Source organism: Rhododendron vialii, chromosome 5a (assembly GCF_030253575.1).
Source record: "Rhododendron vialii isolate Sample 1 chromosome 5a, ASM3025357v1".
Classification (NCBI taxonomy): Eukaryota; Viridiplantae; Streptophyta; class Magnoliopsida; order Ericales; family Ericaceae; genus Rhododendron; species Rhododendron vialii.
Window position 1 is genome coordinate 27481100 of NC_080561.1, and position 17025 is coordinate 27498124.

Sequence of the window (17025 nt, forward strand, 5' to 3'; positions counted from 1 at the left end):
CTTAATATTTTTTTCCTACCAAAGAAACCATGATCACAACTAAATCTAGTTAATACAATGATCTCAAGTTTACAATCAATACTCACCTATAGGGGTTCTATGAGAACCTTTATGTCTATGGAATTCCTATTTACTTATTGATTTTTTAGAGAGATATTTGGATTCTTCTAAAAAATGGTCGCCCAGAAATTAACCATTGGATTCAATAAACCACTGAGCTTAGTTATTATATAGATCTTTTAATTTTAAACTTACAAAACTTCCCACGGCACTTTTATTTTGGACAGAAATTTGTAGTTAAATTAATTTTATCAAAAGTTTCCATTTTTTGGTTAGTCTCCATAAGGATTTGAAAAATGGAAACGTATAAAGCACAAAATCTCACTATGGTCAAAATTAAGAAATTTTCCCCCAAATATTAATGTCCAATTTTATGAATTTCTAATTGTTCTATTCCATATCAATAGAGTAAAAAAAGTTGAACATTAGAAAATCTATATCTATCTATACTTCTATGAGAATAAATTTTTTACACCGTAGGTATAAACATTTGTTTCCTCCAAATCAATTGCATTGCGACACATGTCAAAACAGTGGTCCCAATTAATAAAACATGGTGACGTGGCACAATGCAATTGATTTGGAGGAAACATATATTTACACCGGCGGAGTAAAGAATTTATTCTCTACTTCTATATCATATTATCATTTTATATACTATAATAAGAATGTAGCTACCTAAAATAAAATAAAACTCTCTCCTTAACTCTCTCAGTCTCTCTCCTACGTGAAATTTTCTCATTTTTTTCATCTTTTTATTCATTATTCAATACTTTTTATATAATATAAAGTATATACTTTATTTTGCTTGAAAAGAAAATTAAGTTCAATCAATAATATTGAAAATACTCTTTGAAACCTATCTCTTTTTCTTCATTTCTTTGTTTTCATTGTTGTGGAATTTCTTTAACTATTTTGCAAGAAAATTTAGTAAATTCCAGGAGCCATACGCGTTGTTCCACTGATGTATAGGAAAAAAGTTATCATTGTTTTTTTTTTTCCGTCCCCATGCATCGAACGTGCAAGACGCTAGTTTATTAATTACTACAAAAAAAGTCAACTAAATGAAAAACCTAAAACCTAGAACTATTGTGAAAAAAGGAGTTCCATAAAATAAGGAAATCAATTAACACCAAAAACAAAAAACCTAAAACCTAGAAGCTAGTTGTAAAGACCCGGTATTTTTTAATAAATAATAATAATTTCCAAAACAAAAATATTATTTTGCTCGTTAGTTTATTTAATTTGAAAAATTATTTATGTCGTCACACCAATTTTATTTTCGTAATTGATTATGCGTGCGTATCCGACGAGTAATTTTCCTAGTGTGTGCATGTGTGGCACCAGATCATTTTTCCAACCCAATCCCATATCTTCTCCCTTTTTCCAGTTCATACTTTCGGCTGAAACAAATAGAAAAGAAAAGAAAAATTCATCATCTTCCTCCAATCAAAATTTGACAGCACATAATATTTTACCCATTGGTTACAACACTTCTTCAATTCAACTCCAGGTAAACTTCCTTCTTACTATTTCCTTCTTTTTCTTCTTTTGTTCCCAGCACACACACACTCGGCAGAGAGGGAGAGAAGAAGAGAGAGAGAGAGGGACCGGAGCACCCATTGCCGCCATCTCTCGCCATCGCCGTCGAGCTCTCCACCATAACCACCAAGCTCCACCAACGGCCACCACCTCCAACCGGAGCCACCATCATTACCACCGTAGCTCACCAATTTCGCCACCAAAATCAGCTCCGAAGCAATCCGATCCCACCTCAAATTGCCTCCAAAACAGCCCGAAAAAATCAACCTCGACTCGAGTTCCATTCCAGCTCCGAAACCACTCGAAATCAGCTGCATTTCAGCTCCAAAGACTGTCCAGAAATCAATTCTTAATCAGTCACCGTTCCAGCCTTAAAATCAGTCCATACCCTCGCCGCCGAGCCCCGCCGCCGTCTCTTTCCGAAACCTGTTTTGCCAGACAAAATGTGGGGGTGGATTTCTTTGTGATCCTTCCTGTGTAGTTGTCTCCGTGTATTGGGCCGTGAGAGATGATGCCGTTCTTGATGTACCTACACAGCCGGAGGGGGTTGTTCCTCTGGGAAGAAGCTTCGACAAACTAGTCAGTAGATGGAGAAGAAGAAGAAGTTTGGCAAGAGATAAGCTAAAAGAGGAGAGAATTCAGTTTAGAAAAGGTTTTTCGGATCCCCTCTCTTCATAGTCATACCCTTCTATTTATAGGTGAAGGAGTAGAGTGCTGAGCAAGTTGGCTCTACTTTCCACGTGTCGCGTAATGCTCGGATGGCGTCCTACAGCAGGGCTATTTAATGAACACCACTTCCCAGATCTTACAGAGTCGCATGGGTCGATGTCAGAGAGGTCACCTCACTCAGAGATGTCACTTCGAATATCAGATCGGACAGCTTACTCATCAAAAGATATTATTGGAAGGTTCCATAAATGACCATACTCGGTGGAGCCCACTTCTGACACACGGAGAGCATCCGAGCGTTTGATGTTCTTTCCGAAGAACAATTAGGCCGAACGAGAGAAAGTCCCTCACCGAGCGCTTGATAAGATCACCGAGCGAACTCAAATACATGTACGTTCGGATAAGGCATATGATGTTCGGCGAAGTACTCGTTGTTCTGTCTACCCTTCGGATAACTAATGGCACATCAGTTCGAAGCCCAGACTTATTTACAGATGAACTGAGACAGCTAGACGACGGGTCAAACAGCGTGTGAACCTTTATTCCCCCTTGTGGACCTTGTGAACCCTGTGATCCTTCGGATATTTCGGCCCCTTACAATAGCCCCTCAACTCCTGCTTTACTTGCTCGAAAAGGATGGAGGAGTTGAATAATAATGGCCGAACGTCGATATAGATCCGAAGAACGAATGACTGGACGAACTGTTGAAGTTGAACGGACAAAAATGTTTGGAACTTTTGAAATGTGCTTGCAGCTTTCATTAAATGCTTCTGTAACCGCCGATTTGAAACGTTGCCAGGTGTCACGATTACATTGGGTGGTGGTACGACACGTTTCATTACTTGCCACGTGTCCTTCATCGAGCAACACATCAATCTCCCGCTCAAATCCCACGGTCAGGGTTCGATGCCGATTCGAATTTTGCACTCAGTATAAAAGGGTGGAGGGTGGAGAGAGAAAAATCACTTTTTTCCCATTCTCAATCTTTTTCCGTGTTCAAGCGCCGTTCGAAACCAGAAATCGCCAGAAATCTGCAGATTTGAAGGATTTGATCACAGCTTTCTCTCGATTTTTCAAGTATTTCTCGAGTTCTTTCATTTGTTGATGCATTTTGTGTATTTTCGAATGACTTTACCCCTTTAAAGTTGGTTTTTTCCTTTTTCGCTTCGACTGAAATAGTCGCCTGATTCCCCAAGTGTTCATGTGTTCTTCCGAACACATGTTCATCTTCAAATCGTGTTCTTCCGAACACGAGGGTACCTTTAAGTATGGGTTTTGCCCAAAGGAACACTCATTAAGAAGCTTGGTGATGCGCATGAAGCTTCTTATTCACTGTTTCCCCATGGGAGACACGTAGGGTTCCCAATCATTACCTTGAGCGGTAAGAATCCTGTCTTCGAAATTTCTTCCGAAGGGTTATCGTTCGGGGCATAACCGAGTAGACTTGAGACCTCTCCGAGTAACATAGAACACCGAACAAAGGCACTTGGACTCCTGGCCATGCAAATCGCTAACGGTCTTATCCCATGCACTTATTTATTTCTAGGTATGGAGTCCTCGAAGTCAACTTCTTCGGGAGAATCTTATCGGTCGGTGGATACGGGAGCTTCGGATTTCGGTAGAGTTGATCCAGGGTTAGCCGAAGTAATAAGAGACTTTGCCCGGAGCTACCGAACGGGGTCAAGCGGCAGGGTCCCCGAGGGAATAGAAGGAATCGACTATCCCGCCAGGGTGAATCCATTCCGAACAATGGGGCCAGACCCTAACATTATAGACATAGATGAATCATCGTCCGATAGGGAGCCTCCTCACGACGAAGTAAAAGAGGGAGAGGATGCCGAGGGAGCCGACGAAGCTGAGTCGGAAAAAGAAACTCCAGTTGCTTCGTCAAGCCGAACGAACGAGGGAGCAGGTGTCGTAGGAGAGTCTTCGTCGCAACCTCCGAAGGCGAAGAGAAAAATCATTCAATTGGACCCCGACGTAATTCCCGACCGAACGGGAAGGGACCCCTGCCCTTACTTGGAGTGCTTCCAAGACAAGAAGAGCTTGAACCTCTTCCGAGCCGTATACGACGTTCCCGATGATGTCATTATCACGCCGGTCCAAGGCCCCCGAATAAGGTACAGTGACGAACACGTCACCGTTCCCTTGATGGCAATCACGAAAGGGGGCCTTCGGTTCCCGATGCACAGAGTTTTGAGAGAGATCCTCCACCGTTTCAATCTTACTCCGTGCCAGCTGAGCGTGAACTCTTACCGTATTATCCACTCGGTAATCATACTCGCTGAGGTAAAGATGTTCCGACTCGAGGCCTACCATTTTTTTGAAAATTACATGATGTCGAGAAACGTTCGGTATTCTCAGTACTACCTTTGCTCCCGAAGAAAGATGCAAAAAATCATCCCCAAAGGCATGTACGACTCCGAGAAATGGGCCTTCGACTACGTCGAGGTTTGGGGAAATTTCCAATTCCCCGAACCAGAGTATGGCCAATTTGAAATCGCCACACGAAGGGGAACTCCGAGTAAGAATAGTTGTCCGTTATTTTAAATGTTATTCCTTCTGTTGTTCTTATTATACTTATCTTGATTGTTTATATTGTTACGTTTTTCCTCGGCAGATACTACCAAGCTTAACAAGATTCTTTTAAGGGCGGCTAGGGGTTGTGGCCTTGCTGATTCCCTCCTCACCGTTCCAGCAGAGGAGAGAGACGCCCCAACAATCCTCAAGTACAAAGCTACATACGGGGGTCGGATCTGACGAAAGGTGACCGACGAGCCTAAGCAGTCTTTCGACGTTGGATCCGAGGACATACCAGAAGAGCTTCTGCCAAGCATAGACAAACCGCTCCGTGGGACAATCCGATTACCTACCGAAGAAGAACCTTTCCGCGAACAAGAAGATATGCCTCCAAGGAATATCAAGGAAGTTCTCCAGAAGAAGCTGGCGGAAAAAGAGAAGGAGAAGGCCCAGCTGCGGAAGGCTGGAGCCCTGGGCGCTTCGGGCTCGGCTCCAAGCAAGAAACACCCCCCCCCCCCCCCTCACCCTCTAAAAAATGACCACTGAGCGCCCCTCCTTCCCCGAAGGAACAACTTGCAAGCAAGAAGACGAAAGCGGCTGCGAGGGGGAAGAGCCAGGAGGTTGAGCTTCCGAAGGGAGCGCAGACAGAGGGTGAGAGAAGGGAGCTGGCTTCGAAAATTGACACCCCATGGGTGCCGAACTTCGTCACCCCCAGCAAAAAATAAGTGTTAAAATTTGACAGCCTCAAGGAGGATCCCTCCCTGGCCTTTACCCTCCACTCGGGGCTAGTTTTACCGAGGGATATACAGAGTCCCCCATCTCTGAAAGCAGCCCTGAGTGAGTACTACTATCATGCTGGAAGAGTAAGTAAACTCGTACTTGTAATCATTATTTGTTCACTCGCTCTATTTCGTCAGAATAACTTTCATTCTGTTTTGACTGCAGGCCACCCTGTCCATAATGAGTGCTCAATGTTATCTCACCGAACATGACAAGAAGTCGAAGCTGCTGAAGCAATCCGTTGAGTATAACAAGGGCATTGTCGAGAAGTATAAGAAGAGCCTGGAGCAATCCGAGCTCGTGCGACAAGGCTAAGAAGTTCAGATTGCAAATCTGAATGACTTGATAAAGGTACTTCAAGACTCGGCCGAGCGCACAAGGGCCGAAGGCAAAGAAGAGGGCCTGTCTGAAGGAAGAGCCTTCGGTAGGGAAGAAATGAAGAAGGAGATGGAGATGGAAGTTGAGAAGGAGCTGCAGGAACAGCAAAATAAGGGGTACGACAAGGGGTACGCCCAAGCTGAAGAAGATGTGGCTGACCAAATTCTGGAAGTCCAGGCCAAAATTAAGGAAGGTCAGCACAAGGAAAGCTTCATGCTCGGGTATAATAGGGGTTTTGACGACGCAGGCATTGAACCTGACGATGAAAGGAGGAGTCTGGTAGAAGTACCTCCCCTCGCCCCTGCCGAAGCTGAAGCAGAAGATACAACAGCTGAGGCTGCTGATTCTACCACCGCACCAGCCCCTACAAATGCTCCAGCAAATTGAACTGGCTTTCCTTTTTTGTTTCCGTTTTCGTATTTCTGTTTTTTGATTTTGAATATGGTTGGGTCCGAACAATTGGAACCTTGCCAAACCACTGGATGTAATTAAAACAGGTTGGAGAATCCCTTGGTTAATGATAACCGTCTTTGTTTTTTGTTTGACCAAACTTGCAAATTGTCTTTTTGTTCGGAATGGATTCATTGTGTTCATTGTGTTTCCAAGTAAGAGTTTGCCAAGTCTTTTTGTTCGGAATTAAGTTAATTGTGTAGCCAAGTATAAGCCCCCTGTCTTAGTGGATGGTCATAGTGTAAAAATGATAATCCAGTAAGGCAAACAAGTGGGTACACAATAGGATCATCATTTAGCAAGACTGAGAGTGTGAGTGGTTCATCCGAAGGAAAAGACTTGGTTGCAAGAAGTTCGCCCAAACATAGGTTGGACCACTAGCTTGGAAAATTTCCTCCGAACAAACAAACCTTCGTAAGCTACGAGAGTTTTGCCGAATAAAAGTTCCAAGGGCTACGAGAATTTCGCCCAAACAAAAGTTCCAAGGGCTATGAGAATTTCACCCGAACAAAAGATGTACCCGGGGCTAGATGAGATTCCCCAGTTAAAGAGAATAGTAGAGAAACAATGGAATAAATTTTGAGATTTGTATCAAGTAAACGATGCTCAAAAGCGTACTTTCCGAACAAAAAATGTAAATACAAGAGAAGAAAAAATAAAAAATGGAGGATGCCAATACTAGCCATGGAATTTCTTAAGTTTTTGAGCATTCCATGGATTGGCAATTGGCGTTCCATCCATCTCAGCAAGCTTGTAGACACCATGCCCAATCTTCTTCACCACTCGGTAAGGTCCTTCATAGGGATCCTTCAGCTTGGTGAGCTTTGATGCTTCAGTTACCATCCGAAGGACTAAGTCCCCAACGTTAAACGGACGAGCGCGAACATTCCGGTTGTAGCCCCTTGTAACTTCTTGCTGGTACGCAGCGTGCCGAAGGTGAGCATTGTCACGTAGTTCTTCGGCAAAGTCCAACTCGGCACCCACAAGTGCATTGTTGTCCACTGGGTTAAAATTTTCCGTTCGGGCTGTTGGAATCAAAGTAGATAAGGGGAGGACAGCTTCCATACCGTAGGCCATAGCAAATGGAGTACGGCCGGTAGACCACCGAGGTGTGGTACGGTAGGCCCATAAAACATGTGGAAGCTCTTCCACCCATTTACCGAGTTTCCTGTCCAGACGACGCTTCAGCCCCCGAGTGATTGTCTTGTTAGATGCTTCGGCCTGTCCATTGCCTTGAGGATAAGCCACGGAGGAATTGTGGATCGTGATGTGGCGCTTTGCATAAAAAGCTTTGAGGGCGGATGCAACAAACTGGGAGTCATTGTCAGAAAGGATGGCGTATGGTAATTCGAACCGCGAGATGATGTGCTTCCAAATAAAACGTTCCACGTCGCCTGCGGTTGTCTTGACCAAAGGGGAAGCTTCAACCCACTTGGTGAATAAGTCTGTGGCTGTGAGCATGTACTCAAATCCTCCAGGCGCCTTCGGCATCTTTCCAACTATATCAAAAGCCCAAACGGTGAATGGCCATGGACTAGTGATCATTTTAAGGGGAAAGGCAGGCTGGTGGATGAGAGACGCTTACTTTTGGCACCGAACACATCGCTTCACGTAGTCTTCCGACTGTGTAACCATCTTCGGCCACCAATAGCCTTGTGTCAGCGCGCGTTGTGCGAGGGACCGTCCTCCTGAATGTGCCCCACAGCTTCCCGAATGGAGTTCCTCCAAAATGGCCTGCACATGGTCGTCGTGGACGACACGCAGATCTAGGCCAGTGAAAGTTCGTCGGTAGAGGTTGTCGTTTGGATCCAAGAAGAAATTGGCTGCTCGGCAACGGAGTTTGTATGCTTCGCGTTTGTTCGGTGGTAACACCTGGTTCTTCAAGTAATCAATCACTGGATCCAGTTGACTTGGTCCGAGGGAGATTGCCATGACTCGTTCACACGGCTGTTCGAAGCTCGGCGTTGTGACTCCGTCAAAGGTAATAGTGCGACTGCCCGAGGTCTTATAAACCGAAGCAAGACCTGCCAGGGCGTCGGCATGTGCATTGTGCTCCCGAGCGATCCATTCTACTTCCACTCGGCCAAATCTTCTGAACAAGGCCAATACGTGGCTTACGTAAGCATTCATACGCTGGTCCTTGGCTTGATAATCGTCGTTTAAGTGACCCATAATGAGCTGAGAGTCACAAAATATATGAACCGAATCTGTATCAAGCCGAAGAGCAAGTTGGAGGCCGGCAATCAGAGCTTCATACTCTGCTTCGTTGTTCGTCGCCGAGTACCCAATCGAGACCACGCTTTCATGTACGGTCCCACTTGGTGACACAAGGACGATGCTTGCTCCAGCCCCGTGAACATTAGAAACTCCATCCACGGTCAGTCGCCAAGCGTCGCCAGAGAAGAGCTTCCATTGCCGCTTTGGTTTCTTTCGTCCGAGGGAGTACTGAGCACGGAGGGGCTCCGCAGGACGGTTGGATGGTCCTTCCAAGATCTCTTCTTCCTGAATCCGAGCTTCTTTAGCGGCTGCGGCCAAGGCATTGGCTTCGTCTTGCAACCCAGGAGTGAGTTCGGCAAAGAAGTCGGCCAAGGCCTGACCCTTGGTAGCTATCCGAGGCTCAAACTGGATATCGAAATTGGCCAAGTCTTGTGAAAATTTCAGGATCCGGCTTGATGCCTCCGTCTTCCAAAGGACCGCTTTGAAAGGAAACTCAGTGAGGACCACAATCCTATGGGATTGAAAGTAAGGCAAGAGGCTCGTTTTAGCTGAAACGAGAGCCAATGCCAATTTCTCCATAGGCAGATACCTCGTCTGAGAATCCGTCATCGTTCTGCTGGAATAGGAGATTGGTTGATGCTCCATCCCCTCTTTCCGAACAAGCACCGCGCTCATGGCGTGATCCGAAACAGCAAGGTAAAGATACAAATCCTCGTCGGGTAGGGGCTTGACGAGCAGAGGAGCGTGGGACAGGTATTGCTTTAAGGATTGCAAAGCCTGCTCGCACTCTTCGGTCCAAACGAATCTGCGTCGGCTAGTGGTGGTTGCTCGAAAAAAGGGACGGCAAAGATCGCCCGAACGTCGGATGAAATGGTTCAAAGCAGCCACCATCCCTGTAAGTCGTTGTACCTCTTTTATAGTAGTTGGAGCTCAGAGATTTTGCACGGCTTGGATCTGTTTGGGATCAGCTTCTATTCCTCGGCGGCTCACTATGTAACCAAGGAACTTACCCGAACTTACACCAAACGCACACTTTTCAGCGTTGAGGCGCAACTTCCGATGTTTTAGAACGGCAAAGACCTCTCCCAGGTCCCGAAGGTGGTCCCGAGCGAACGTGCTTTTGCCAACCAAATCATCGATATAAGCTTCTACGGTTCGGCCGAGCATTCCAGGAAACATCTTCGTGATGGAGCGTTGGAAGGTTGCACCAGCATTCTTCAGGCCGAACGGTACGACTTTGTAGCAATAAGTTCCTCGAGGAGAAATAGAGGCCGTTTTCTCCCGATCCTCCTCAGCCAAAGCTATCTGATGGTAGCCCTGATACGCATCCATAAAGCTTAAGCGCTCGCATCCTGCTGTTGCGTCCACCATCTGCTCAATCCAAGGGAGAGGAAATCGATCCATAGGACAGGCGTCATTGAGGTTTGTGTAATCCACACAAACCCGTAGCTTCCCATTTTTCTTCGGCACAACCACTGGATTGGCAAGCCAGGTGGGATATAAAACTTCCCGAATGACACCAGCCTCTAACAGTTGATCCACTTCCGCCATCACGGCTTCAACATGTGCGGCGGACGAGCGTCGGACTTTCTGCACCACGGGCCGTCTACTCGGATCAACATTTAATGCGTGCACGGCAAACGTGGGATCTACACCCGGCATGTCTTTCGGAGTCCAAGCGAATACTTCTATGTTTTGCATTAAGAAGTCATACATCTCCTCGTGTTCGGCCACGCTCAGAGAACTCCCAATTAAAAAATATCGTCCTTCGCCCCCGGGAATTGAAAATCGTATCAACTCCTCGGTAGATCTTTGCTCGGCCGGCACACCAAAATCTTCAACTACTGGGACGGGGGTGGCTGCCATGCATTGTACTTCCATACAGCTCTGTTTGTTTGTTACAGTGCTGATGTAGCATTTCTTTGATTGGATTTGATCCCCTCGTAGGCTCTCTTGACGACCATTCCACCCAATGAACTTGACCACCTGGTGAAAGGTAGAAGCGACTACCTTCATCTCGTGCAGCCAGGTTCGGCCGAGTATGATTGTATGGGCTAGGAGAAGCGACCACCACAAACTCGATCTCAAGAACCCGTGATCTAGCCCGCACAGGGAGAGTGATCAAGCCGAGTGGCCAAACCGGGGCTCCAGTAAAACTGACGAGGGGAGTAGACGATGTCCGAAGTTGAGCGGGAGATAATCCGAGGCTCTGGAATGTTGAATAAAACATTACGTCCGCCGAGCTTCCTTGGTCTATCAATACCCGTTGAACGGTTGACTTTTCAATAGCTACAGTAACGACGAGGGCATCTGTATGAGGGAGTTGCACTCCTTTCAAGTCATCGGATGAAAAAGTAATAGTGCTGCCGAAGCTCGGATCCTCCCATTTTCGCTTCCCCGAAGCGCCCATGTTGCAAGCGGATAAAGAGGTGACGGCTCTGTCAATTTCTGAGCGAAGCTTGGCTGCCCTTCCTTCGAAAACCAATCCTTGTATAACGCTTACAAGATTGCCGATAATAGGGGGAGGTGGTGGAAGTGGATTTCGCCGAACGTCGATCCACTGATTTAGATGGCCAGCCGCTGCAAGCTCTTCCAGATACCGTTTGAAAGGTGGGCATTGCATAGTGTAGTGGCCATGCTCTTTATGATATGGCACATCCCTGGACCGTGCCCAATAGTGCCTAAGAGTACAGTCGGCCAAACAAAGAATGACAATTTGCTGATGATGTTGAGGAGTCTGTAGATTGGCTCGGTGAATACCGTATGCTCGGCCATGTACTCGTCTGGCTGTGGTTCTCTTTTTGTTTGTTGCCACGATTGCGGCTGAGGGTGCTGCGGAGGTCGACCCTTGTTGGTCGCTTGGCCTGAACTGCCCTGGCCTCCTTGCCCGTGGCGAACGTTTGATACTTGCTTCTTCGGCCCAGTTGTTTTGGCAGGTTCTGGAGCCTTCGGTGTATGTCGCTCGGCCATGGCTTCTTCATGAACGCAATCCTTCTCGATTATGTCCATGAGCTCTCCTATTGTCTTAAGTGGATTACGTGAGAGGTCACAGAACGTTGCCGAGGTTGGATCCAAACCGTTCATAAAAGATTCAGCCGCGACTCCCTGATCACAGTCGGGAATAAGATTATAGACCTCCCAGTAACGCTTGATATAAAGCCGCAAGGTTTCTCCAGCCGCCCTTCGCATGTTTACTAGCATAGATAATGTCTTTGGTTGAATGTTGCTGGTTACAAAGCGTTTACTAAACTCCAACTCCAGCTCATTGAAGCAAGTGATAGATTTGGGTTTCAACTGATTGTACCACAACATGATTGGCTCGCTTAGAGTGAGTGGGAAGATTTTGCACATAAGGGCGTCAGAAAAGTTATGGAGGCTCATAGTTTGTCTAAAGCGACAAACGAATGCGACTGCGTCCTCCTTCGCCTCGTAACGTTTCAGCTTCGGCATAACGAACTTGTCCGGTGGCCGCTCCTGTTGGATTGCATCCACGAAGGGGGAAGCCTTTGCCTTCCCGAGCTTCGAATTATCTTTTTGAACTGGGGCTTGCGGGACAATAGGGAGAGGAAGTTCAGCAACCGGCTCAGGAGTCTTTTTACGTTCTCGTCGATGGTGCCGGTGATGCTCTTCATTTTGCTTCGGTAGCCGAGCGGCTAAAATCAAAGGCGCACGCTCCTCGCCTCTCAAGCCTGCCAAATGAGGACGCCAAGGCTGAAAACCTGGATCGACGGGTTGATACATGGTTGGCAAGCTCGTAAACTGATCGTATAGGATAATCGTATTATCGTGTTCCGATTGGTTTCCCCGGCTATCTGTTCGGTGGCGACTGCCTGAATGAGCCGAGTGTCTCCCTTCTTGACGTTCGAAATTGTGTCGGGATCTTTCCGAATTTCTCGGTTGCTGCTGGTGCGTGTACGCCGAGGTGGATCGTTTAAATCCACGGGCCTCTTCCCACTTTTTGGACTCATTTGTCGTTCGGAACGAGGTTGTGCTCGGGTGGATGCACCTCCCTTATTGGTTCCAGCTGTGGAAACTGTAACTGAGGATCGAGAACTCTCGGCACGAATAATGCTCGGCAACCAAGGCCGTGAAGCCGTCGGTTGTTGATATCCTCGATCGAGACGCTCGAAGACAGTCCGTCGTTCGGAAACGGCGAGTTCGGCCGTTTGGGCTGGACGAGACGGTCTGCTCCGTTTACAGGTTCTCTTCGGTCGGCTGGGCTCGGCGTGATGCTCGTTAGCCGGGGTTGCGATTACCCCTCCATCTCGCTCCTCCAGCCGTTGTTGAGGCATGGCAATAACCGCCGCCTGACGTTTCTGCTCCGCCAAGGCGATATCCAACTTGGTGGGTGGAAAAGAAAGTTGGCGGGACACGTGGGGAACCGTCCTAGCCACTGGATGGGGCTCGAGGTTGATAGAACCATAGCCCTCCAGCCCAAGGGTGAAGTTCTCTGGACCCGGAGGTGAGAGGTTTTGAGCCATTTGTTTCGTTCAAACGAGAGGAACAGACAGAATTTGAGCTGAATATCGTATCAAGCCTTCAACTGGTGTTATGAACACGAAGAACACAAAGAACACCCCAGAATTTTAAGTCTTCCCCAGCAGAGTCGCCAAATTGTGGGGGTGGATTTCTTTGTGATCCTTCCTGTGTAGTTATCTCCGTGTATTGGGCCGTGAGAGATGATGCCGTTCTTGATGTACCTACACAACCGGAGGGGGTTGTTCCTCCGGGAAGAAGCTCCGACAAACTAGTCAGTAGATGGAGAAGAAGAAGAAGTTTGGCAAGAGATAAGCTAAAAGAGGAGAGAATTCAGTTTAGAAGAGGTTTTTCGGATCCCCTCTCTTCATAGTCATACCCTTCTATTTATAGGTGAAGGAGTAGAGTGCTGAGCAAGTTGGCTCTACTTTCCACGTGTTGCGTAATGCTCGGATGGCGTCCTGCAGCAGGGCTATTTAATGAACACCACTTCCCAGATCTTACAGAGTCACATGGGTCGATGTCAGAGAGGTCACCTCACTCAGAGATGTCACTTCGAATATCAGATCTGACAGCTTACTCATCAAAAGATATTATTGGAAGGTTCCATAAATGACCATACTCGGTGGAGCCCACTTCTGACACACGGAGAGCATCCGAGCGTTTGGTGTTCTTTCCGAAGAACAATTAGGCCGAACGAGAGAAAGTCCCTCACCGAGCGCTTGATAAGATCACCGAGCGAACTCAAATACATGTACGTTCGGATAAGGTATACGACGTTTGGCGAAGTACTCGTTGTTCCGTCTACCCTTTGGATAACTAATGGCACATCAGGCCGAAGCCCAAACTTATTTACAGATGAACTGAGACAGCTAGACGATGGGTCAAACAGCGTGTGAACCTTTATTCCCCCTTCTGGACCTTGTGAACCCTGTGATCCTTTGGATATTTCGGCCCCTTACACAAAAGGTAGTTAGAAACTCGCCTCCCAACGTATATTATCGTGTGTGTATTTGTTAATACTAGTAATTGATGTGGTTGTTTTCGAACCCGACGTGGTCCGTTGAATCCAGTGGAAACTCTCATGTTTTGCCGATTTCCATAGCCACAGGAAATTAAAGTTTCTAAGATTAATTACAGTTTGGTCCCTCGAGTTTATTAGCTTATAAATCGAACCCTTGAGTATTAAAGGCTAATACTATAAACCCCAAGTTAATTAGTTTTGGTTAAATCCTAGTTTTTATTGTGATCATGAATTATTTTAGTACCGACAATACTCCGCGACGATTGAGAATAAACGTAGACTTTAGTTTTGATAAAGAAAAGAGAAAATAAAGGAACCGCTTAAATTATTTTTCTCGCAAGATTAATTTTATCGCATGATTATTTTTATGGCAATATTAGTTGTATCGCATGATTATTTTTATGGCATTATTAGTGGCATCGCATGATTATTATTATTTTTTTGGCATTGTTAGTTGTATCGCAAGATTATTTATGCGGCATGATTAATTCTATAGCGAAATAAATTGTATCGCTTGGTTGAACATTATTAGCATGTTAACCTGTATCATGATAATGTTGAATTTGTGAAATGTTATTGTACTGATAGATTGGGCAAATAAGTTCTTGGGGTTGGTTGCGATGTGCGGATTTAACACATTAGACGTGAAAGTAGGTTTAATGGAAAATGGTTAATGTGAGAGAATGTGCTTTTGGATTCCGGGCAATCCTAGTTTGGAACGCGTGGTGATGTATTGTTGATGAATGATTGGTGGTGATCTGTTGAAAGTATGGATTTACGAATCCTGGGTACGGCATGGTGGTGGTCGGCTCTCGGATGTTGGGACGGGACATAAGGGTGGCATTGTGCTTGCATCACAACCCGGGCTAGACGGCGCTTGAGCGTTGCCGGTGAAGTTCAACCCGGGCTAGACGGCGCTTGAGCGTTGCCGATGAAGTTTTATTCGAACTTATGGTTGTGGGTGGGATACCCGAGTATATAACTTAGGTATCTTTCATCCGGTTCTGGAAAAGGGGAGTCGGACCACACCAGTGTTTGTGCCCAGAGGTTATGGGTAGGAACGGATCTGCGGATAAGATCCGAGATTTCACTTAGGTTGAAGAATAGTAATAAAATGATTAATTGTTCTCTCTTTATGTTATGTCAATGCACTTCAATTATATTTTCTTGCTGCTTGTAAGTTATGCGTTCGGGTGGGTTTTGGCTACTGAGCGTCTTTGCTCACGGTACTATGTTGCCCTGGTAACTCGAATGCCAGGTAGCGAAGGCGCAGCAGAAGTGTTGTACGATTCGATCGAGTTCAATCCTATTGAGAAAGAAGCTAAAAACCTTGGTTTCCGTGCGCATTGTCGCTCTGATTAATTTAAGTCGACTTTATTTTGGAAGCTTCTAAGTTTATTTGGAAATTGTAATATGTTGATTTATTCAAAACGATTGTAATATAATGACATATGCTTTTGCACTAGTGGCGTAGTAAATTTATAAATTTCTTTTGTGAAAATAATCTTTTAAATATTTTATTAATGTCTCCGAATTTTCGGGGCGTTACACTAGTATTTTGTGAAAAAAGGAGTTCCTAGCAGCAAATCTGTGCTACTCGTAACACACAAAAAAAACAAAAACAAAAAGCAAAAAACAAAAAATGCAACATTTGAAGAACATATTTTCATCTTAACATTCTGTTGTGTAACTTTTATTTGGATTTCATGTAAGTACACCAATGAAAAATGATCAAGAAAGTCATTTAAAGAAGACAAAGATAAAAACAAAAGCCAAATAAATAGTAAAATATTGCCAACAGAACAGTGACGTTGTGGTAATACTCTTAAGGGAATTAGTGGTGTCACCTTATATTCCCCTTTTCACTTGTATCAAACAAAATCTAATTTCTGATCAAAAAAAAAAAAAAACAAAATCTAATTATAAACGATCGAATTAGCAGTCTAAAGATAATTATTCTGTCATGGAACATTACCAAAATCTAAATAATTTTAGGTGACAAACATTAATCCAATGGTCACAGTAAAAACCATGCATGATTGGTCAGGTTAGATGTACAATAGAATTACTTATTACTCCTATAAAATATGGAAAAGACTACATATATATTGAGTAGCTCATTATTAGGCTTGCTTGCTTATCCATTTTCCAATTGAAGAAAGAACAAATTAACATTATTCAAGCACATATATTAGACCAATGCCTTTGCATTTTCATGCAAATTATTATTATGTAACAATTGCATCCTCGATGCCAAGTACTTCTTGATTCTTCTACAAGGCAAAGCAAATACGGATTCAAAAAACTCTAGTGTCAAAGCACATTTTTCCGCCCCGTTTATTACCGCAAAAACACATCTCAATGCAAGAAGAAAGGAAGAAAAAAGAGAACAGTTAAAGTCATTGGTGATGACCCGGAAAATTCAATTTCATTGGGTCCATGTCGGAGACAGCGGGGAGCTGGGAGCGTGAACGGGCGGGGAACGCACACAGGGCAATAGCCCGGTTAGCCTAGTTCGGCTAAATAATCCATCCTGGATTATTTTTTGTCCTTATTCAAAAAGAATTCGCACTTGTTAGTTTTCCATCAATTTTTTTTTGAGGATTATTGCTTCGGTCATGACGAAATGAATCTAAAAAGTAAAAAAATTATAATCAAAATCCAATTTTTTTTGAATAAAGACGAAAAAATTAGCTTATTTTGTCTCTATTCAAAAAAAATTGAATTTTGATCATAATTTTTTACTTTCTAAATTTCTTTCGTTATGACAAACCAATAATTCTCAAAAAATTGATGAAAAACTAACAAATACGATTTTTTTTAAATAAAGACAAGCCGAACAATGTTTGATCTATGAAAGCAGCCGAGGAGAGGATAGGCTTATAGGATAACTATGTTTTGAATTATAC

General features: G+C 44.8%; 1 protein-coding gene across 1 annotated transcript; it reads right to left on the reverse strand.

Annotated features, from left to right (window-relative positions):
• Positions 1-7980: 7980 nt before the first annotated feature.
• On the reverse strand, positions 7981-9507 carry LOC131327762 (uncharacterized). The gene is made up of 2 exons (XM_058360896.1): positions 9206-9507; positions 7981-9067 (listed from the first exon to the last, which is right to left on the reverse strand). Exons 1-2 carry the CDS (start codon positions 9505-9507, stop codon positions 7981-7983), a joined length of 1389 nt encoding a protein of 462 aa, XP_058216879.1.
• Positions 9508-17025: the final 7518 nt, after the last annotated feature.

Excerpts from the sequence above, each read along its gene's own strand:
- LOC131327762 (XM_058360896.1), bottom strand. The coding sequence starts at position 9,507 with ATGGTGGCTGCTTTGAACCATTTCATCCGACGTTCGGGCGATCTTTGC. Across the intron at positions 9,068-9,205 it reads ATGACGGATTCTCAGACGAG|CCGGATCCTGAAATTTTCAC; the intron begins GTATCTGCCTAT and ends GGAGGCATCAAG.